Source organism: Stegodyphus dumicola, chromosome 8 (genome assembly GCF_044657685.1).
Source record: "Stegodyphus dumicola isolate Sdum_Otavi_A_Nest chromosome 8, ASM4465768v1".
Lineage (NCBI taxonomy): Eukaryota > Metazoa > Arthropoda > Arachnida > Araneae > Eresidae > Stegodyphus > Stegodyphus dumicola.
Window position 1 is genome coordinate 145,683,493 of NC_140775.1, and position 25,027 is coordinate 145,708,519.

General features: G+C 32.4%; 1 protein-coding gene across 6 annotated transcripts in view; it reads left to right on the forward strand.

Annotated features, from left to right (window-relative positions):
- The first annotated feature begins 9,776 nt into the window (after positions 1 to 9,776).
- The window catches only part of LOC118185738 (calcium/calmodulin-dependent protein kinase type II alpha chain), a 525,081-nt gene continuing 509,830 nt past the window's right edge, over positions 9,777 to 25,027 (forward strand). For all 6 annotated transcript variants that reach the window (XM_085822541.1, XM_085822542.1, XM_085822545.1 and 3 more), the window contains exons 1-2: positions 9,777 to 9,932; positions 17,215 to 17,309. In XM_085822541.1, coding sequence (XP_085678667.1) covers positions 9,871 to 9,932; positions 17,215 to 17,309 — 157 coding nt within the window. In that variant the 5' untranslated portion in view covers positions 9,777 to 9,870. The remainder of the gene's footprint in view (positions 9,933 to 17,214; positions 17,310 to 25,027) is intronic.

Below are 25,027 nucleotides of genomic sequence, written 5' to 3' on the forward strand. Positions count from 1 at the left end.
AAGCTTATTTTTCTGTATTCGGCCAGATGGAGAGCAAAATATCTCGTTTATTTGCATTTGAAACACCGTAGTAAAGTAAATGTTGATTTTGAAACTTCCTCCCCCTTTTACTTATTTTTTAGAACATTTAATTACAGTCATTTTAGTCATTAAGGAGAAATGTGTCTTTGGATGAAATTATTATAGTTATACGGTTCTCACTGAAGATTTCAACACTTTATTTACAATATTGTATGGTGTTCAACCGGTATAGTGGTTAGCGACGCTGTCTGCCGTGCTGAAAGGCCCGGGTTCGAATCCCGGAAGGAAAGTCATGGATGCTTGTAAATGTATAGTGTCGGTGCGGCATGGGGGCATTCTAAATACGCGGCGAGCTGAAGGTTCTCTTCAGAGGTTGGTGGTAGGAGAAGAGAGGTGGTAAATCCTCGGAGACCCGTTCCCCCAGGATTCCCTCCATCAAAACTGGGGGCGGAACTGAGCTAAATCGCACTGTCACCTGTATGGTGCTCAAGGCTATTGCCAACGACAGGCGTATCTTGCGCTCTTTGTCCCGAGGAATTTCGTGGGCTTTGGCTGACTATAGGTCAGACAAATGAGCATTACTCAACAACAACAACAATGCTGTACTGCACGAAACCTTTTCACTTTTATAATTCGAACTCAGACCAATGCAAGACACTTTCTGTGTGAAATAATGCAATTAATACAATGCATTTACGAGAATATGAAAATAGATATCATTTGTGACAATCAAGTTTTTAGAGCCCCTATAAGACCTCGTACTATAGAACATAAAAAATAATAGCTCAAAATAAGAATTCCAATTTACTACCATGCATTACAAGGCTAATTTTAACGATGACTTTTAACCGTTAGACTATGATCTGGAAGATCTAACTGCAATTCTTTCTTTCCTCCCTCTCCTCTTGTTAAGTTTGTTAATAAACTACACCGTTGCTAAATTTATTATTCTATAAGTTAAGCGGCTAATTTCTGAAACGTTAATTCTCAATTCATTTTGTAAAAATTTTTATTAGGGAAGGAACATTATAATAATCGAACTCGCAGGTTCTAATAACTCAAGATTCGAAAACTGAAGACATTGCGCTTTCTTCTTCATTCGAATGATTCGAAACATAACTCAAATAATTTTAAATCCTATTATAGTTTAAATGTTTTAACTCAAATCTTTGAAAAAAAAAAAAAAAGGCTTTATGATGTTCAGTAGAAGCACTCATTAAGAAATAACACTGTTATTGTAATTTAGTAGTACTTGATCGTCAGTATTGCGTAGTCGCAGCTTTAATTTGCCACTCTGGTACTCTTCTGCAAGAAATTTAGTTTCTAAATAGTTGAACTTTTGATGTTAACTCTTTAAATAATACTGTCTTATAACTTTTGCTTCGATTTAGAAAAGTCTATTAAAAATGTAAAAAAAGAGAAATATTACTTAGGCATATTTTGCCAAAATATACTGATAAAACCAACTTAAGTTTTAAGAACTTAATCATATATTTATTTTATTAAATTTAATTTGTTTTTATAATAAATGTAGATATATTTTAAAAATCTATATTCTTAAATTTATTTGTTATCAAACGAGGTTTTGAAAATTTGATTTAGTTAAAAAATTTTGATGCTGAGCAAATATTTTATTATCACCATTATTATTATTATTAATTAAAAAAGTAGTAGTAGTAGTAATAGAAGTGGTAGTAGTAGTATTAGTAATAGTAGTAATAGGAGTAGAAGATTGTTAAAGATGTAAGATTCGAATGTTTGAAAAAATCTTCAGACTCAGATTCAAAGAATTTTAGAATTCATTTCCCTTTTAAACTGCATTTTCCAGGAGTGATAATAAGCCAATAAATTCAAAGAAGCAATTTTTAAATAAATTAAAAGCACCTACCTTATGCTACGCATAAAAGCATTTACTCAGTATTCTAATGATCTTTAATTTGTTGTGAAAGACGATATTCAACTTAATTAATGAGCCTTAAAGGACTTTAATTGATAGCCGTTAAGGGAAATTTAAAGGATCATGATTAAGATGAGAAGTTTAATTATCTTTGACATTTCGTCGGAAACAAGATAAATACAAGAAATAAAAATTAATTTATTAATTTCAGTTTCACGCATTACGAAGCCGCAGTTTTTAAACATCGGATGTTGAACCCGCATGGACATCTTGTTTATCACTCCGTATATGTGGTTTACCATAAATATTGTTACCTTTTTTCCTGACACCAGTTGTTACGTTATTTCCTTCCTTCACGTTCGTACGCGGTTCGTGTGGATTTGGAGTAAATAACGACGACACTTGATGAAGTATCGAAACACACTTTATTTACCAATATTAATCAGGACAGCTCCAAAGTCACGTTTTACAGTCGTCGAAGATCTACTATGTACACTCGCTGGAACAATCAGCGACACAGCCTTCAGGTTATCAGGCTATAACGGTGGAGACAGCTTCACGGCAAAGCACGAGAGAGTACAGCTCCCGACTCTGTTTGGTCGTTCTCGGAACTCCACGTACTCTCGAGACTCTCCACACTGCAACTCGCGATGCACTCGACGACACTCAGAGCACAGGTCCCGACTCTTCGGTTCAGTCGTTCCAGGAGCTCAACACACTCTCTCGACGATGCACTAACCGCGATACAAAGAGACTCTTTCGATGCGCTCGGACGACCCACTCGCCACTCGCTGCCCGGCTGTCAACTCTATCGACTGCGCACGGACTGACTAACTCAAGACACTAACTCGATACTGTAGACAAAGCACACTCTCAATGACTGACTATCAGCTCGCCAGACGAGGCGCACACTAACTGACTGCGGACCAGCAGGGTTTATATAGCTTTTGGCTTGTGCTCGAGAACATTCTGGGCTAATCCGGTAAGAATTCGTTCTAAAAGGTTCTCCATCCGTCCATGGCATATCGCCCATTCTGTCGACAAATGGGCGATTTCTCGATAAATGTGGCAACCCTGCCTTTCCTTGCCATTTGATGGCAACTCTAAAACTGCTTTGCAGGGAAGCCATCTTACCGCGCCTGTACATTTCGCAACACTGCCTTCTCCAAAGAACTGCACGTCCCGGGCAGTACAATCCTTGGTCAGAAGCATAATTCGATACAACAAAAGTTACAACAAACTAAGTACTATGGCCATAGTATGGGGGCTAATCTGTCATAATGAACGACCTTGGCTTTAAAATTGGGGGATTTACGGATCCGTATCACAACTCGTTCAATCTGTTGAGGACTGTATGGGGACCCTCCCAATGCGACTGCAGTTTGGGAGAAACGTCCTTACGACGACTTGAAACTTGACTTTGAATGCGAGATTCAGATTCAGGAGGAACTAGTCGAACTTTCAACTAATGAAACTTTGAAAGCCAGCTTCCAAAATGGTGATCGTCTCACAGAATTTTGGCTTTAAAGTAGCATCAGTCGCCTATCCCAGAATTGTGGACTACTGTCAAAAACTTTTTAATTGCCTTCCCTTCCTTCTACCTTGTCGAAAGAAAATTCAGCGCTGTGACTGATCTAATTATGAAAAAGAGAAGTCGACTCAAATCGTGGAAAGAGAGGACTTGCGCCTTCATCTCTAAAAATATTGAACCGAATGTTCAGAAACTGGCTCTGAAACATCTAGCACAAACTCCCACTGATCCACTGAAACTGATCATACTTGATTTTTTCATTAACATTACTCGTTAAGTGTATTTTTGCTAAATTTTTTTAATTATTTAGTTACGAATAAAGAACTTTTTAAACATGAAAAAGCGTTTAAGAATTTTTTTTGTATTAGTCATTTTAGTTTTAACCAAAGGAATGTTATCGGAATTTTTTAACCAAAGAAGGAATGTGCCCGTTCCAGGGCAAAATTATCGAGTTAAACAACCAAATTTAATGTGTAAGGTCTACTGAAAAAAAATTACTTAAAAGTTCTGCCTTTTATAGTTCTGGAATTCCTCTTTCCCATACCCTAAATTACAGAAATTTAGCTTAGGAGACTTGAAAAACTTTCCTCTCCTTCGAGGGGGGGGGGACAGTCACGTTTCTAGTTTGAAAATAAAATATTAATTACAACTGAAATCTTTAGGCATTATTTCATCTAGGACGGAAAATTCTTCAAAGCATTTAGAAACTGCAATCAGAAATTCGAAAATTAAGTTTTTGTGTTTATTAAAATTCTGAGAAACTTGGGTTAGGAGCTGAAAGTCAATAGAAATCTTTTAAGGGTATTTCTAACCATTTAATGGTGTCTACAGCACATGAAGCAAGAATATAACATTAGCAATCTGAAAGAGAAGTATAAAATATAAAAAGGAAGTATTAAGGCTATCGACTGAATAAATTCGGTCTTCTATGGAGGTGGCCCTGTTGAAGACGACAGTCAGTGAGGGCAATCAGAACCGTGACTAGATATTTCTTTACCCGAGGCAAAAAGGAAAATCCCCCCCCCCGAAAGAAAAAGCAAAAGTAAATTTACGCTGAGTAAATTTTGTTTAAAAAATTTTAAGAACAGTATTGTATGAGTATTAATAGCATTTATTTATTTTTCATAAAATATGCATGCGAGATAGGCGTTAAAAAACAAAACTTATCGTTATGAATAATTCAATCAATGTAAAAAGAAACTTGTAGTAAATTAATGCAAATATTATAATAGCAATAGGAATTATTTTATAATTTAATTTTTATGTTCCTTTTGGTTTAGAAGTTATTTTCTCCCTTCTTTCTGCAGGCCTTCGTGGTGTAACGGTAGCACACTCGGCGTGTATTCGAGGTGACCAGGTTCGAGTCCCGGCGAGGGCACTGCCCTTTTTTCCCATACCCTGCTTCAAAAATAACCTAATGACTCTATATTGGTGCTTGAACTAAAAAGATGGTGGATGATGATTCTTCACTACCGGGATTTGTAGATTGGGTCCCCTAATCTTCAGTCGCTTTTTAAAAGGGGAAGTATATCAGGTATTTTCTCCCTCATTCCAACATGCCTTCGTAGCGTAACGGTTAGCACACTCGGCGCGTATAAGAGAGATCCAGGTTCGAGTCCCGGTGAGGGCATTGCTCATTTTTCGTCTCCATCGAAATAACCTAAAATCTCTGAAAGTTAAACAAAATCATTAACACACTTTTTTTTTTTGTTAAATTCCATTAGATTATTTAAATTGTGTTTGATAACGAGAGTTAATTAGAGAATTTTCAATATTAAAATCTGGTGTAGTTAACATTTCAAACTTTTTGAATAAAACTGGAAGTGAACTACTAATGTTTTGTAGCGTTAGCTATGAGGAATTATCGCATTCTCCGTACCTGCTCTGGTGATGGAAATGATTAGTACGTCCAGCGGACAACTGAAAGCTCCGTGGTTAGAATACGGTTGATTAGAATACGGCACAGTTGATTTTTCATTTTTCCACCTTCAAAAATCATAATGGCCCGTATAAAGTCGCCATCTGAATAAAATATTACATGGGTTTTAACGCATGTAATATATTTTCCTCGCACAACCTCTGCCAGGTAACCAAGATAGTTCGTGCGGTTTTCGACACTCATCGCAAACAGCCCACAAAAATCTTAAACACCCATTTTATTTTTCTAAATAATCACCACTGGCTTCAGTTACATGTTCTCAACGAGATACAAGCTTATAAATTTCCTTTTTGAAAAAATCATTTATTCTGGAGTCTAAAAATTGTGATACAGCCTTTGTGACATCGTCCGGTTTTTGGAACTGCTTTCCCGCTGTGGTCATCCATGGCTAAAAACAGGTAATAGTGTGATGGGACGCTGTCCGGGAAATAGAATCGCCCTGAGTTAGAACTTCCCAACCCAGTGTTTTGATCATCTCTTTGGTCGCTTTTGCCCTATGAGGCATGGCATTATCGTGGAGGAGAACTCCCCTTTTATTGACCAGTACTGGCTGCTTCTGGTGCAGTGCAGCTGAAATTTTTTTCAGCTGTGACGAATAGATCTAGGCTGTTGTTGTTTTTTCACTTTCTAGATATTCATAGCGGACTAGAGCGCTAGATATTCTAGCGCTGGTCCTCCAAACACACAGCATTAACATTTTTGATTAATGTCCGGTTTAGCAGTGAATGAGATAGAACCAGAAGTTGACCAACGATGTTTCCTCTTCCAGTTACCATAAATGATTCATTTTTCGTCGCATGTCAAGATTTGGTCGAGGAACGAGGCTTTATTATGACGCGATAGCAACGACAAGCAGATGTTCAATCGTTGGAGCTTATTTTCCTCAGACAGGACATGAGGAACCCACCTTAATTTCCATGGCATTCCAAAGTTGTCAAAATGTGATCTAATGGCTTCGCTGGACTTGAGTACATTCTTTTGCAACAGTTCCAATATCTGTTACTTTTGGGGGGAGGATCTTAGACTGTTTGCAGTTTGTTTTTTTTTTAGCTTCTATGCACAGATGGACGTTGAAGCAGATGCACAGATGCACTTCTGTCAAATGTTGAAGTTACAGCTTAGCGACTTTCAGAAATAAGATGGAGTGCGTTCTACGAAGCTGTTAATCCTGTGTTTAAGTGCTTTAAGAAGATTATCAATGCCACTGAGGAACTGTGTGATGCTTCGGAAACGACTGAAACCAGAGGAGTAGCTCAAACACTGTTTTATGTTTATGGAATAACATCTAGAAGCAGTCACGTTCAAAAGTATTTACAGATTCTTGGACTAAACTTCGAGAAGTATGTTATCAAGATGAAAAATCTAAAGGACTTTTCAAAAGAAATGATTTTGTTGAGGAAAGAACAGTTATTTGCTAAAGACACATGCGGGGAAATGGGCATTCCTGTGTAGTATAACTGTCAGGAAGAAGAAAATTATGCCCGGAGAGAAGGCTGCAGACAAGCCACTGACTTTGGACCAAGAACTGAATGAAGATCGATGTTAAAGTGCATTGACGAGTTTCAACAAGAAATCGAAACACGTTGCGAAAGCATCGAGAGCATATATTCTGGTGGTGACGAATTATCGTCCATCACCTTTTAGTTAGGACGCCACTTGCAGAGTCACTAGATTTTTTGAGGCAGGAGACTTAAAAAGTATGCAATCGCCAGGACTCGAACCTTGGACCTCTAGAACACACGTCGAGTTTGTACGAGTTCAGTCAAACCTTGTATAAGCTTTCCGAGTTTGTATAAGGTTTGCTGAAAATTACAATGTGTTGTCTGCAGACGGTATCCTTACAGAAATTCCACGTTTGAAGAAGATTTCTAAAAGCCTCCAAAGTTCGAAAAAAAAAGTCTCTTGATTTGACTTCCTTAAGATATTTGGAGTTTATGGTTGAGTATAACTTTTTTGTTTCTTTTACTGAATCTCTCTTAAGATTTTTCTTATGTGTGTCTGTTGCATCATGTGAGAGGAGGTTTTCTAAACTAAGATCTTAAACTAATTAAGAATTATCTCAGATCCAGAATGAGCAAAGCAAGACTCTCTAGTCAGCCATTTTGTCAACTGAAAATAGTGCAGCTAAAAGTATATTTTGATGACGCAATCTCAAAATTTGCACAACAAAAAGTTAGAAAGAAGATATTTTAAGTATCTGTAGAAGTAAAATTTATTGGATTAGAGCTTAGGAAATGAAACTTTCAAACAGTTTAGTTTTCATTAAATTGTATTATAAATAGTAATAAATTTATGCTGTAGAAAACTCACTATAAAAAAGATTTCTTACACTGTATATTAAACTGGCTTTTTAATAAAAAGGTATTTTACTTGTTTCTTTTTCATTCGTAAATTCTGTTTGCAAAATAATTAACATTATACCCTCTTTACTTGTTATCAACTGCATTAAAAATTGTTTGCTCAAAAAATTTCATTTAATATTTTGGTGGACATGCGGGTGACAACTAAAACTCCGCACCGGGGGCCACCAGAGCTTGCTACGATACTGGGAAGGGAAGGGGAATTCTAGCACGTTCATTGCGCTTCATATCTCGCTGAACTTTCAACTGTCGAATCTTCGAATTTATCAAATCTTGATTTGTGAATTCCTGAAATCTCAAATAAAAAAGATTCGAAAACTCGACTCTTCGCGCAATTTTTTATCAATAGAATTCTTAGCGAAAAAAACTGCTAAACATTTTAATTCTCAAACTTTAGAAAAACTTAGATTCAAAACTTTAGAAATATTAGAACCACTAACGTAAAAAAAAAAAAAAAAAAAAAAAAAAAAAAAAAAAAATACGAAAAAAGAATGAAGAAAGCGAATGCTGCAATTTAGCGCACCTGAACCACTAGCGCCACAATCCTTTTAATCTTATTTTTTATTTTTGGAGAGTATTCTGTTAATCATATCTAGAGTTTACTTGTGTTTCCTTTGATTTTAATCTTTTTCAAGATTACAAAAAAAAAAAAAAAAAAAAAAAAAATCTGAAAGGTTTTAGATTTTAAATTACGACCAAAGGGGCTTTTTTTTAACATTTTGTCCGTTACCTTTATTTATTAAATATTGCGTCCTGAAAATTCAGTTCAAGAGCATTATCGCAAAACAGTTTTAAATTGAGCATATCCTTTAGAATTTCCGATATGCAGTCTCACGCGCTGGAGATAAAAATGTTTTTTCTGTACAACGTTGCCATTGCTCGCTTTGAAATCCTTGAGTTTGTTAATTGAAAATTCGTTAAAGATTTACAAAATATGAAATCGATTATTAAACAAATTACAAATTTCAAATTTGGGCTTCCCCATGCCCATATTCGCAGGAAGATTTCGTCATTCAAAATTGTTTTATCACAATGCGAGAAACATACATACATTTATGCAGATTTTTCATTATTTAATTTCTTAAAATATAAATCGGAACTTTAACATTTGGTGGCAACAGTTTGAAAAGTGAAACGGACATTTATAGTGAACCAACGCAAAATCGCAAAAATGAAAACAATATTCCTTCAGGAACAAAGCCCCTTTTTACTAAATACTGAACCATTTCTGAAATATTTTTCGTCAAATTATATTGAGCAAATGAAACTCGAGATTCAAGAGTCTTAATCACATTATTTATTAAGTTTTATTTGTATGTTTTTAGTAAATATTAGTGTATTTTTAATATATTATATATTTATTATTTTTTTTTCATGAAATGCAGATTTTAAATTTTACTTTCATCAAAATTTAAAGTAGTACCTTTTTTATTTTTATTTTTTCCCCTTATTGTCCTGTTTACTCGCGTAATAGTCTCACTTTTTTTACCAGATTTTTATTGTGAAAGTCTGGGTGCGACTATTAGTTGAGGAAATCTACTACATGATATTGTACAAATTTGACGATTGTTTCTGCTTCAGAACGAGGGTGTGACTATTATGCGAGTAGACACGGTAATTATTATACATTTCTTAATATGACGTATTCTTATATCTAAGAGTTCGAGAGATTGGAGAACTTTTCAGCATTCGGATTTGAGAAAATTTAGTATTCGTCGCATCTCTAATTAAAATTAATTTAATTCAATCAGTGACAAATTGAGCTAAAATTCGATATCGAAGTTTTTCATGTTAAAAGCGTTGAAACATATAATCTAGGTTTAAAGATTTATATTTTTCGAAATATTTCTTTGAAATCTCTAGACTTTATTTAATTTCTGACTTCTTATCGTGCTTTAAAAATTTATTCGTTGCGAAAAAAAGAAATCGAACTGGGGAAAAGTACTATTCTTATATAGGGAATTTTACATTCAGAAATTCCCTACGGCATGAACTGTTCAACTGTCATGCTGGGAAGATTCTCCCACAGGCGCGTCGATCCACCATGCGAACGAGAACTCGCGAGATGTTGGCTTGAAAAATCGTAGCTGGCTGTATCGTGCGCTTCAGCCAGCCAACCAATATGGCCGTTACTGTGTGCACCCGGTTTAGCGATAACTATGAACTAAAGGAAGAGTTGGGCAAGTAAGTGCATCTTATTTTATACTATTTTTCGATTAATGAGAGTTTCAAATATAATATGTGATATTTAGGGTTGTATTTGCGCTGCTCAGGGGCTTAGATGCATCAGTTTCTTGACCTGGTATTCGCTGATGCTTGAATCCGATAGTAGAAGTGTGAGTGGAGTATATTGAAAGTAGGGCAACCCCCCCTCGTAACGTACCACACGTAGTTTCTTCTGGTGTGATATTGTAAACAGAGCGTATCCCACCGAAACGTGTTTCCTAGAATGGGCATGCTTGTTTTGACGTTGATATGGGTTTTATTTTTATAGCGGATAATAAATTGTAAATAGGAAATACCAGAAATCATTTGTGAACGATAATCATGATATTCCTTTTTCATAGTATTAAATATCGTAACAATTAGAAAATTATTCTGAACTTCTAAAACGTACTGATAGTAGAAAACAGTAATATTCTGATATACAATTTATAAAATAAAATTGTCAGTTTTTGATGTGAATAAAATATATTCTCTTTCTTAGGCAATCAGAGAATTTTTTTAAACATTATATGTCAATGATTCTGGTGTTAATATGGGTCGAGAAAGACTCTTATAGTATTGGAAAAAAAAAAAAAAAATATAAATTCACTCTACCTGCACAAAAATAAATCACAGAGATTAATAGGTTTGAAACTATCTCAGCATTAAGTCATAATTTTTTTTAAATCAAATTCATGATTTGGTCATGTCATATGCTAAAATTAAAAGGAAAGTGAAAAATAATAATGGCAGCCTGCATTTAATTTAAATATTAATTAATACCAGAATTAGACTTTTAAACTTTCTGGAATATTTGCATTAATTTTTAATAATATTTTTTATGAATATGAAAAATTTATGAATAAAATTTTTCATTTGTATGAATGGTAGAAAATTAGTAATTTTAATATTTTAAATTTTATTTTATTTTCCAAACATACGTATTTATTCCACACAGAAAGAATATTTTTAGCAAATAATGTACTCACACACATCTGATGTAGTCTTCTAAAAACAACAGTAATACAAATCTACATTTTTTATGTTTGTGTGAAGAAATATAACATTGGCATAGCCATATTTGGCTGTTAATAATGTTCTAAATTTATCATACTAAATGAAATATTTTTGTTTATATTTAATTATAACATTAGTTCTTGGAACATAATTTTCATAATATAATGGTTGAAATTTTCTTTAAAAAAATTAAAGGGTATTTTTGCCCTTTAATTTTTAAATACCTGTATATTTGTAGACTAATATGGTTTCATTTGTCAATTATTTAAAATTTTATTTCCAGTACTTTGATTATTAAAACAGCATGAAAATTTTGAGGTATATACTGCATGGTAGTTTTTGCTTATGATAATATTTTTACTTTAAAAAAAGAAAAATATTCATATGAGTATTACACTCTACATGTCTGCTATCAATTTTTTAAAAATTTGTAATTTTATTTATATATTTCATGCAAAATTTCATTCATAGAGAAAGACAATTTCTTTATATTCTTAAAATGAATTTTTTTTTTTTTTTTTTTTTTTTTTGTATTTTAAAAATTTGTACGAATGTAGTGATTAATTGTAGTGAAAAACATGTTTCTGTTACTTGAATAAATCAATTTCATAATTGTTTATTATGCTATATTATTAATGTGTAAATATCAATTAAGCAGAACTGAATTAATCCATAGTTTTACATCCATTACTGTTGGAAAAATCAACAACAAAAGAAATATATTAATAGTACATTACAAGACAGTTACAAGTAACTAGGGTATTATGATTAGTAGATAATGGGGCTTATTATGAGATAATAGGCCATAAGATTACTTCATGATTTGTTTTCTTATTTATATTATAGTTAAATTTTAATGAATAGTGTTTTTTTTTTTTTTTTTTTTTTTTTTTTTTTTTTTTTTTTTTGTCTGTAGCATATTATAATTTGATAACATGATACTTAGAGACCACAAATAGCACAAATATTTGATAGCTTTGATATTGTCATTCGAAGCTCTGAAATTACTTGAGTGTGAATTATAGTCTGCGTATGAATGTTTATACTTTACTGTGTACTGTATGTTGTATTTATAAAAGTTATTTATGAATTTTTTTTGGATGTAATGTTTTTGTAAAATAATTAATGTAATATCTTTTTCGATAAATGTGCATATTGTTGTTTTTTCAGAAAAATTTTAAATAAATAGAGAAAGAAAAATGTTAAGACTGTATTTGATGCTAATGAAGAAAAGTTAATCTAAATTGTCATTTGATATCTTTTTATGAAAATTAAGAGTATGCATTCAAAAATTAATTTTAGAAGATCCATAACTTAAAGGTAGATCAAAAGATAATTTTTATAACATGTTAAATAATTACAAGGCTAGGACTCATTGGTGTAACATGTTAAATAATTACAAGGCTAGGACTCATTGGTATAACATGTTAAATAATTACAAGACTAGGACTCATTGGTATAACATGTGAATAATTTATTTTCTTGTTTTCAGAAAAAGAATAAAGCCCATTCTTGAACAATTTTGTTATATTGTTGTTTAGTTTTTAATAGGCTGCTTTGATCCAATGTTAAGAATCTGCTTTGAGCATCAGTTTATGTTTATAAGCAAGCATTCCTTTTCAAATATGATTAAAGGAAATTTTACTGTAACCTGAACTGTGCCTTCTGCTTTAAGTCTGATTCTGTCTATCTGTCAGAGTTTTAAATTTTCATCAGAATCTTTATTATTTTAAGGTTTTAAGTATAATTAATTGATTTTTTTTAAAACTGCCTACACTATTCATACATTAACAAACAGGATAATGAACTTATATAGATATTCAGTAGGGGTAAGGTGACATCATGAAGAAAGTTTAAAAAAAAAATTGAAAAAAGTCATTCAAATTAGTAAAGTAATTTTGCAAGGCTCATAACTTAAAGGTAGATCAAAAGATAATTTGTTAAAAAGATAATTTGTTAAAATTATCTTTTTAACAAATTATCTTTGAAAATATAGGTAGAAATTTATTACATGAAACTGCTGACTGGTGCAATTATTTTTCAACCTAAATTCTATAATAATTTGATCATATAATACATTGTTGCATCATATAGCATAACAGTTTAAATGGGCAGGAGCTATGTACTAGTGATATATTTAAAGTTTCCTTTTTAATATTCCAATAGCTACTGCTTTAAGCATTTAAGATTTATTAAAATGTTTATGTAGGTTTTTAATTTTTTTTCTAATTTTCTATTAAATACCATATTATATTATGAGTGATTAAAATTGTTTTGGAAGACAGAAATGAATATAATTACAATAAACATGTTGTAACAAAATATCATTTATATAATGCAGTAGCTTTGCATAAAGAATTCAAGAATGTTTTGAATATATGTGTTGCATTGAGCATTTAGGAAAACAGGCTTTAATCAAAATTCTGTGTATGAAGCATTATTATAATCCTACTGCTACATTGAATAAACTATTCACTGGTATGGTGCAGTGTTACAGAAGAGAAACCTGTTAGTGTATAAGCAGAAGCATTTTGCATCTGACAGCTTACGATAGCTATTGCAGAATAATGTAGAATTATAATAACATAGTATTCCATTATATGTCTACTGAAGTCCACGATGTTCATGAGGATCCAGCAATATTATTTAGCCAGTATTTTGTCGGCAGATAGTGCCTTAAAAAATTTTAATGCAGTGTATTTTTTATGAATAAGTATTTATTATAGTTAGGACTGAAAGTTAAATCTCCAGTATAATTCATACCTAAGGGGTACTAATTATATATCAAAATTAAAGCGACAAAAAAGAATGCATCTATTTTATTATCTTTAACGTTAACTATGTCTAATGATTGTAATTATTCTTTCTTTCTTTTTTAATTTAATTTATTCATTTATTTACTTTCTGTTGAAAGCAATTTGATGTCATCAGGTACTTGTTAGATTCACATCATTTTGAACAAAATGTTTTGATATGAAAGTTTCTGTTTACTTTTTTCTATACAGGTTTTATATTTTCTCGTGTTGTGTTCTTATGAAATAAAAGGATCTTCTCGTGTTTAAATAGCAAGAATAATTTAAACAATTTATATATTAATAATTTCTTTTAATTTAAATAAAAATTGACTAGTACTTCAAATAGACATTTTAATAAATTGAAGTTTTTGTAGTTTTAAAAACTAAAAGTTCATAAAGTTCAATTACTTGTGTTACTTAAATATACCACATTTTGTATTAACCCGTAACAGGGGAGGTGAAAAAGTTGAACATAACGAGACATGTGGTCTGAAAGACTGCACATTATAATAAATTTTTAAAAATCGTCTAATTAAAATATCATCACGATATTTCACTTAAATGTTCTTTGAACATTTTACTCTGAAAAGAAAATACGTTTTTACACTTTAAAGTGAAATTAAATTTTTCCCAGAAAATTTCCCCATAGCCTTAATTTTTTCGATGAAAATATGCTGCACTAAATTCTATAAAACTAAAAATAAGAATGCATCTATTTTGAATTAACTATTTTATCTATATTATTTAATATTTAAAGCAAATTTTAACCAGAGAAAATTGTATGTAGCACAATACAGAAAAATTTTGACAGTACCTGAAGTATCAGTATCTCACTGATTTTCTGATAGTAAACAATTTAGTTTTCGTCTTCTTTAGCACATTCATTGCATAACTTTAGCGTGCATTCCAAACAAACAGGGTCTTGGCAAGATAAACATAAATATGCTGTCTTTCTTTTCTTGCTTGGGAGGGGGGGCACAGATGACATGTTTTCCTTGATTTTAATTTTGCTTCTTTTGTGCACTGCTCCACATCCTTAGACTCAGCTTCTTTTCCTAAAATCTGCTTTATCGTCAGGGGCAATTCTTGATTTATTCTTGGATTTTTCACTCTCGTGTGTAGTAGTGGTTGGACTAATTCTCTTGCTAATTCTTTCAAAAACACCATTCTGGTCATAACAGGGTTTTGGTTATAACCTTGGTGCAATATGTATGCGTTTACTATACTCATATCTACTAACCAGTAGAAAAGAGCCATAGGCCAACGTGTTGTTCTCCTACTACAGGAATGGACAGAACATTTTTCATCTAAAGCGTCAACACCACTTTGGTTCTGTTATAAAAAGCAATTATTTCAGGTTTCTGTGTTTCCGAGTCTGTTTCTATCGAATGATACAATGATGACATCACAACCACTGCTCGCCTTTTCTTTGGAACAAATGAAATCAAGGATATGTCCTTAGTAAATCCATACAATGTTGAATTCTCTTTTCTTGACTTACATGGAAGAGAATCTTTTGGAATTTCTTTTTTATTTTTTTTAACAGTTCCAAGGTATGTCAGTCCATTTTTCAACAATTCTGTGGTAAGTTCTATGGAAGAAAACCAATTGTCTGCTGTTACATTCCTGTTCGTATTAAAAATTGGTTTGCTCAAACGCAGAACAGCTTGACTTGGTTTGCTGAATTTTTTCCAACTCTCTTCTACGCTAATTTCATCAGAGTCTTTTCCACAATAAAGATATGCATTGTAAGCATAATTATTCTGGGCATCAGTCAAACACATAACTTTTAATCCATATTTCACAGGCGTTTGGGGCATGTACATTTTAAAGTAACACCTTCCTCTGAATCCAACAAGCATTTCATCAATGCAGACGCAAGTGCCTAATGTGTACGCTTTCTGGGAGTTATAAATGAATAAATTCATCACTTCAGAAATAAGTGCTGCCGGATCAGATTTCTTTCGTTTTTTCCTATCATCTGGGTTATCACATTGCAAATTTGAAAGTAAAAATTTAAAACATTTCATTGACATAATTGCATGAAAAATATCGCGGCTAGTTCCAACCGTGGCAAATAAACATTCAATATCTTCATGATTGGATTTGATTGGAAAAGAGCTCTCAGTTCATCAACACAGGTGTAGTCAATTTTACCTTTAATCGGACCACATATATTTTTTATTTTTCTTTCAATTTTTAGATTTGTCCATTTCACAATTATGCTCAAAAGTTCGTCAGTAAAAAGTAGTTGCCATACATTTTTGGGATCTGAATTACCAATTTTTCCGTAAGGTCTTAGTCTAGGAAGTCTTACGATATTGTGAGCTGGCTTTCTAACTTTTCGATTTGGTTCAACGGATGACCATTTGAACCGATTTTTTCCATAGTAGTATTTTATGGAATTAGCTGTTTCTAGATCAGAGAAATCATTGCTGTCTGCAGAAAATTCAATGTCTGTTAAGTGGGCACTTTTTTGCAGAAATTTTCTTCACAGTCATCTTCTTCACTAAAATCACTTCCATTTTCGTCTTGAATTTTTTTCAGTTCTTCTGCATAACGCGGATCAGAAGGATAAATGAATCTCCGTTGACCTAACTTCAGAGCCATGTGTTCACTACTTCCGAAAATTGTAACACTGAGAGGGAGGTAAGGTCTCACAGACCGCTCTAGAAGAATTTCAACAGATACACTTGCCAAAGCATTCCTATAAAAAGGGGTCAGAAAGAAGGTCACGAAACGTGAAGCTAGGGGAAGAATTCATTCAATTGGACAAAGCATGCAATAGGGGTGATGAGAGGAACATGTGGCGCGGTCCGTCAGACCGCACATCCCATTACGGGTTAATGAAAAAAGTTACTGACATAAATAATAAGTCTTCCCCCCCCTAAATTTTGTATGTTTGTTTGCTTTAAATATTTGCTTAACTGCACTATGCCTTAGAATTTTTATTCTTTCTTAAACATTCAGACCCAGAACTGAAAACATTGGATTTATGTACATCTTTTTAACTCGTAATTTTTATTTCTTGTATTTTTAATTTTTACACTGCTGAAAAAGGCTCTCTTTTGAAAACTCAAAAGAATGAGTAAAAAGTGTTTTAACACAGAAATTAAACTGTATGACAGGAAATATGATATATCTTAGTGTGTAAAAATTGACATGTTTTTAAAATTTTCTGTCAGTTTTCATTTAACCCATACATCAAGTTTAATGAAACTTTGCAATACAGATATATAATGTATTTTAATTGTTTCTACTTTTATATTAAGTCATATCAGAATTGATTCAACTTGAAGTACAGGAATCATCAATATTAAATTATTGTACTTTTATGCACTTTAAGTACACTTAATATTATGTTTTTATTCTAACTCTTTTTCTTTTAGTTGATATATAAGCTGGAGTTACAATTCTTTTATTGTTTGTTTCACTTATTTTCATTCCAGGGGTGCATTTTCCATTGTTAGAAGATGTGTTCAAAAGAATACTGGATTAGAATTTGCTGCAAAAATAATTAACACTAAGAAATTGTCTGCTAGAGGTAATTGTTAATTTTTCAGTTTAAATTAATATCTCAGTTTAGATCAAATAGATTAGGTTTAACAGTAAGAATAATTATTATGAACCCTGTCATGGTGATCACCTCTAAAGCGCCCAGTGCTTATGAAAATATTTTTAAAAAATGAACTTTTCTGCTTGTAATATTATTTGCTGCAGCAATCTCTGCAGAATAGCACATTGAGCTGTGAGTGGTCACTTTAAAAAGGTGTCACTATATATGGATTTTAATACACAAATATCAATAGATTTCTGTCGCTTTATAAAAATACAGCATTTTATAAAACTCAATGTATATTGAAGTGGTGTAAAACTAATAAGTAGGTAACTGTTAATTTACCTGGAAAATACATTTTAGTGCTTTCAGGCATCCCCCCCCCCAAAAAAAAAAATTAGAAGAAAAAAAAATATTTATTCTTATACCAAATATTAAATAAATAAATTGTTGTCTATTTATTTATTTTGTGTGTGTATGTGTAGTTGTTAGTAGTTGTTGTTACAAGATAATTACCTTCACCTCCTACTATGGAATCTGATTTCTTAGCATAACATAACATGGGCAATGGCATTACCCCGTAGTTTTACAGGGTTTTCTCCCTCTTCTCAATTTTAGTATACTGTATTTATAATTCTATTTTTTGGTGAAATGCGTTTGTCATATCGCTCTTGCTTTTAGTAACTAACTTTTGTGTCTTATTTTTGCTCTTGAAACATGTATGTGAATGGGGGGGGGGGAAGCCTGTTCGGACATAATGTAAAATCTGCAAGCTTTCAAATTTTTTTATTTATTATTTTAAATTTCAGTTATTTGCCGAAATAATATAGGGTATGGCATTATGCAGACTATGATCATGTAATTTTTCTCAGTTTAGAATTTCCCCCTTTTTTATTGAATAAGCTTACCCTTGCACTGCTTATCTTAATAAGCATATTCTAAATGCATGTTCATCCCAGTCTGATAATAATCGACATATAAGAGAAAATTGAAAAATATGTTTTTTTCAAATAATGTGAAAAAATTGGGATACCATAATACGAACAGCCTTGAGTTTTTAATTAAAAGAAATAAAACAGGTATAAATTTTTAATTGAAAATAACAAATAAATTTTTAAAGGTTTGTCGTAAAGTCTGATTATCCAATAAATGTTTTCAATTGAAAATGCACTATGACTGCATTTACTTGATGGCTAATCTATGATGCAAATAAAAGTTCCATTTATGTTGCTAATCAGGTATCTTATGATTAACAGATTTGAAATTGTATTAAAATAATGGGCAAGTAATGTCATACATATCAAACATGATTAGAACATCAGGGTTTTACTGCAGAATTTAAGCGTTAAATGCCACAGTTTAAGGATATGAGGATTATTCTTTAAAGCATGTAGATTAATCACTGTAATTTCAAGAAAATGTATGGCATTAAATATGCATTTAATGACCTTAATTTTGCTTTATCATAATCTTTTTCTTTTAACTTCATTAATTTACTTGTGTTTATTTTAAACTGAAAAAAATAAAAACTAAATGTGTTAATGTGTTAATATTATTATGTATGATTTTTGTATGTATTTCCATGGAATTTACACTTTTAATTTCATAAAGTGCTGTTTTACTTAATTAAAGAAAGTAATAACAATGAATGCCTATTTGGATCAGTGCAACAGGTACAGGTAGAAGTGGGCAAGATTCCAGAATTTCACCATTGGTCACGTGGGTATTTTCCCACAGCACTAATTATGCAGCTCCACCCGTTCTGTTTTTATGAAGAAAGCCCCACATGATCTGAGAGACTGCTATCATTCTTCCCCTCCTATCAAACCACTTGAGAGGACTTTTCAGCTCATCTATATTTTAAGTGCCCCCATGCCACACAGACACTATACAGAAAAGGATGAAACAATAAAACTGAAATGTGTGCATTTATTTTTTATTAATTAATAAAAGAATTTTGTTACAACTTACAAGATCACCAGAATTCAGAAGTTTATTGAATGCTTTGAAAAGTAGTCTAAGAAACAAAGCAGTTAGGAAACTGCCATCAAAATACTAATACAATTTATTTTTTCATTTTCTTTTGATTAAAAGTAAAATTAAGTAAGCAAATTGACATTGTCTTTTAAAATAGTCTGTTGTGTTATTCACTTTTGCATTCAATTCATTCATTTTTTATTATGCAATTCTTGTATTCTTTGAATAAGAAAGATATATAATAAATTGCGCTAGTGTATGAATTTATGAGTCTGTTCTTTTAGATTTAATTAACATTTATTTATTTATTTTAAGAAATATGTATGTAGCTACGTACCAATAGTTTATTTTGTGAAATGTAATAACATGTAATGTGTTATAGTATTGCCCTCTTGTGCTAATTGTCTACTTCTTATATTTCACTTGTCGAATCTACGAATCCAAATAAATAAGATATCAAAATAATTATGATATTAGGGAATGAACCAACTATAAAAATGCAAATTAATGTCATTCTTTTTACTCATTGAAACATTTTGATACATTCGAGAATATGAGTTTTGTTTTTTATTTATTTTACGATGCAGCTTTAGGGTTCTTAATTTATTACACATATTATTTTTCCATTATTGTTAATTTATTTATAATATTTAATAATGATAAATTGAGAAGTATTATTATTTTTTTAATAGTGTGTTTAAATTATATCTGTGCTGGGTGGGAATGGGGAAGAAAACTGTTGCTGTGTGCATCTTTTTTCTATGAGGTTTAGGTATTTCACAGTTTTTATCATTAAAAATGAAAAACAAATTAATATGCCTTTAATTAAGCATTCATCTTCAGAACTTTTTAAAATGCAATCCTGTCTTTCCTGCTGTTCAGTGTATATTTATGTGCAAAATTGAGAGAATTTGTGCATTATCTTTAATTTCTGAAAAACTAATGGACAGATTTTAATGAAATTTGGTATGAATATACATTTATAACAGAAAAAGAGATGTACCATTCAGGAATTCATTATCAGTAAAGCTCATAGTGCTGGGATGTCCAAAATGAGTGTTGTGATATTGAACTGAAAGTGAGTCATGGGGTGGGGTGCCCTCTTGTTGCCAGACAGAATGATATCACACTGGACAGGAAGCAACTGAGAAGTCCCTAGGACAATCAATCCCAGTTCTGCAGCAAGGCAGTTTTCAACTTTGGGATGGCTTTTGGAGAGAGAAGGCAAGATGAAATTGCCTTCTGAGCATCTGAGACATGCTAGATTTCTGAAGAGAATTTGGTCAGGAATTCTAGCTGGCCAATCCATCCGGTGAATATTCTTGCTTTTCAGGTAATTGTTGACTACCTGAGCCATATATTAATGAGCATTGTCATCCATTAACTAAAACCTAAGACCAACTGTTCTCCTGAAAAGTTGAACATGGAGCTGTGAGATCTCTTCTGACATTTTGTATACCTCATAGTAGTCAGGGAGCTTTTGTCAAACACATGTTGGGGTGTGCAGATGTCCAAGCCATTACACTGCTATAACTGCTGTAAATAATCTTTTCCTCCAGTGCTCAATTGTAGTCTAATTTAAGACACATGTTGTCTGCACCATGCTAAGTGTGCTATCTTGTGTGCTGCAGTGAATGGAATGCAAACAATGAGTCTTCTGGCAAACAATAATCTCATACCTATACAGGTTGTGCAAGTGTATGGCATACTGGACAGGTAACAGTTGAGGAGCCCCTCTGTGGCAGTTTATCGCACTCTTGCAGAAAAGCAATTTTTAACTCTGAAATGGGAATGGAGAGATGCAATTGTCCTCCCAAAAGTACTAAACATGCTTTATAGGGTTAAGAGCAGGATGTCTGGTTGGCCAGTCTATGTAGTGAATATCCTCATTTCCCAGGTAATTTATTACCAGTTGAGACCTGTGTACAAGTGTTGTCCATTAACAGGAATCCAGAACCACATCAACCCTGAGGGCTCAAAGCAGTCAGAGAGCCTTTGTCAAACTCATCCAACATGAAGCCTTTGGGCAACTGTAGACTGTGAAACTCAAGTTTCAGTGGCAGCATGAAGCTCATGTGAGAACTGTTAAGCTGTAGCAGTCTGATTGCTGTGCTAAAACATGCCAAATCATGACCCTCATCCGTTGTTGTGGATCTTGGCTGGCATTGTCCCGGTCTTCTCGATGTGGATCCAGTGTCCTGAAACTATTCTCATGAATTACAGATGACACTGAGTATTACATTCGGTTCTGTAGCCATCTGTGCTTGTGATTGTCCTGCCTCTGTTATACCAATAAATCTCCATCTAATTCTGTCATTCATACATTTGTGGCTACTCATTTTACCTTATAATATTTACCCAACTCTTGCAAGAAACATGACGAATATCGTGAAGGAGTATGAGCACACAAATTGCCAGATAACCCTCATACGATAATATCCCCTCCGCAACCATAGCTCTGCAATTCCACACAGCTCCTTATATATTTGACTCTGAATTATTTGTACAAATCTTTGGTGTCATAATTAGTACCTTTGATTCAATACTTTTTGTAAAAATAGACAAATTTGCAAATTCTTTTAATTTGCACATTATGAAGTAATAAGTCTGGGACTGTAATCTTCAAAACTGTTTCATAGAAGAGAAAAATTTAAGGCTGAATTTACTTGAAATTAATTAAAAATTGGCTTAATTAAAAGGCATCATAATTTAAATTAAAAACATAATTTTTTTAATATATTTAATGACATATTTTCCATTTAAATGTAAAATATTAAGAATAGTTTTAGCTCATATAGTTTTCAGTCATCTTTTTTTGTTGATTGTTATTTTTAATAAATTTAAAATTTTTTTGAATGTTTATTTTAATAATTTTATGTCTTAATGCATATGTGTTAACAATAAATTGATTTTGGAGAATTTTTGTACTTTATATTGTGCTTAATGATTTGATTTCACAGCATATTTGTTGTAATAAAAATGAATATAAAATAAATAAATAAAAATGAAAGTGTGATTAAAAGAACATGTTAACTGGAGAAACTTTTGAATGTAAGTAATAAATAATAGATGGATGCGATGCGATGCTGTTTATATAATTTTTACTTGTTTACGGTATGGAATTGGGAAAATTTAGTAAGAAGATGCAAATATCTAGATTTTATAGACGGGGGGGGGAATTTGTGTGAGTACTTTTCTGTTAACAAGGCGCCAGTCGCCAAATGTGCGCCAAACATAAAAGCTGGCGCAAAAACTAAACTAGATGACGGCAACTTTAACTACATGTAAAGCTTCATGGGAAAAAAAATGAACTTGTAATAACGGTAATGAATCATATAATGTATAAAATGTTTAATGAGCAGAATGCTGAATTTGTGCAATTCTGTGATGTTTTCGCTTAAGAAAACAGAATAAGTATCGATGTAGTAATTAGATATCGCGCACTCCCTTAGCATTGTGACCACATTTGGTGCTTTCGCGCACATTTGACGACTAACGCCCGCTAACCTGAAAATACCGCTCTGAGTTATTTTTAAACTTCTGTGTCTTTACTATTGTTGATAGCTCAAATGTTTGAAGTAATTAATAATTATGCATATTATTTTTAATATTTATATAACTAATCCGGTGAATAATTCGTATAAATGTTGATTTTCTCACTACATGAATTCGTTTTTCAAAGGAAAGGGAAGAAAAGTTTCAACAACTCAACTTTAGAATCAATTATTTGAGGAAGAGAGTTAACAGAAATTTTCCTTGAAAATAGCAATTTAATAATTTTTGGTCTGTCTGAAAATTAGATTTCATCGATTATTTTATAGCATGTTTAAGTAAATATATGTTTGTGTAAGTTACATGTTTAGAATCGCATAAAACAAACGTAAACAAAAGACTGCTTTTCGTTAAACAATCTTCTGCTGTTAATATGATACAGAAAACAAGACTACGCGCAACACATTCGCTTAATAGTTGTATTGTTTGCTCCAGTCTAGAATGCATTCAAAATTTATCCACTAATCAAGTCTACCTTTCACAGTAATTTCATTCTGCTAAGTATAGTGGTGGTTCAGAACTGTTTATAACTAAATATCGTGCGTCTTTATATCATTTTTATGTTTTATTCTGAAACTTTACTTTTATTTCTTTTTATCTGTGTATGTCAGTAAAGTAGAGTGCTCATTGTTTTCCACCGTTTTATAGAGTTGGTTGTATTTATTATTGAATGTTTGAAGTTCTATGCCTTATTTAATGAGCATGGCTTCCCATTCGAAACTTCTGTCTCTAAAATATGAGAGCTTATGCTCAATCTTGGTTAAACGTTCACACTAAGTATGTTGTAAGATGCTTGCTTGTTGTCTGTCCTAAACATTGATTTCTTTCGAGATTTATTATTACGTGGAGGGTTGTGCCCGCGATTGAAAAGTTTCCAGGATTTTTAAATTACAATGATTGTTTGTGTAGTTAACCCATTTCGTTACTAAGTGCATCAGATATAGTGGAAAAGATTTTTTTGGTACTTTTCCGTTTCGCCGTCGCAAATCTCGCCAAGGAGACTTTATTGGCGACAACACACAGTATACGCATAAAAAATTTTAACAAATGTTAGTTCTAAGAATTTTTTTATTTTGGAGGCATAAGTATTTTAATATCGTTTAAATTTTTGGTACTTTTCCGTTTCGCCGGCGCAAATCTCGCCAAGCATACTTTGTTGGCGACAACATACAGTCAGTATACACATAAAAAATGTTAACAAAAGTTAGTTCTCAGAATTTTTTATTTTGAAGGCATAAACATTTTAATATGCTTTAAAATTTTGTAAAAAGCCAATAAATAAAGACAATAAATTTGTAAAAAGACATTAATTCAAGTATTTACTATGCTATCATGGTTCAACATCCTGATTCGCCGGTTCGTATCATGCAATCCCAAGTGATCTCATCTCACGTAAACTACGCTACAAAAATATAATTCTCTCAGTAACTATCTACATTAATTTCAAGTGAAATCTTAATTTGGAATACAAGTTTAAATGCAAGAATTATTTCAATTCGTACGAATAGCTTACTCAAAAATTATGTAAAACCGCAGTGCTTTACTTCGTTAGTGCATTCTAATTAGAATTGATGAATATAACCCTTGATTTTGCCTTTTCTATACTTTCGCCTTCGGGTGAGCGGTGTGTTTGCATCCTAATTGACATTGTAATTGCATGCCAGTATTGAAAGAAACAATCAATTTGGTAAGAAACGGCTGCGACTTGTTTTGAAAATGAGGCGTAAAAGGTTACCATCGAGTATATTCCGTTTGGCATCAGGTGTACCATTATTGGCGAGTATCGTTTGCGCCGGCAAAACGGAAAAGTACCAAATTTTTTTCAAATGGGTCTTTTGCGTCCTTTCGCCACATAAATTCGGCGAGGTAACTTTCCAGATGGTGACGTGCCTTTCCTCTGTGTTTCGTATTCCGCCATTTGGCGCTACCCTATACTCTTTCTTTGTGTGTGTAGGTTCCAGTTTCCATATCTACAAAATTGTATTTATGCTTCACTTTGAAATGTTCGAAACTTTGCTCTTCTAGATTTTCAGGGCCCACCAGCGGCTGAGCGGTAAAGTCGCTCAACACTGGTAGTTCGGTCCGAGGTTTGAATCCCGCGAAGGGCTGGCTGCATGTGTGTTTTCGTGGTTTTCCCCATGTGTAACGTGTATACGAGCCAGTTCCCCTTAGAAAGT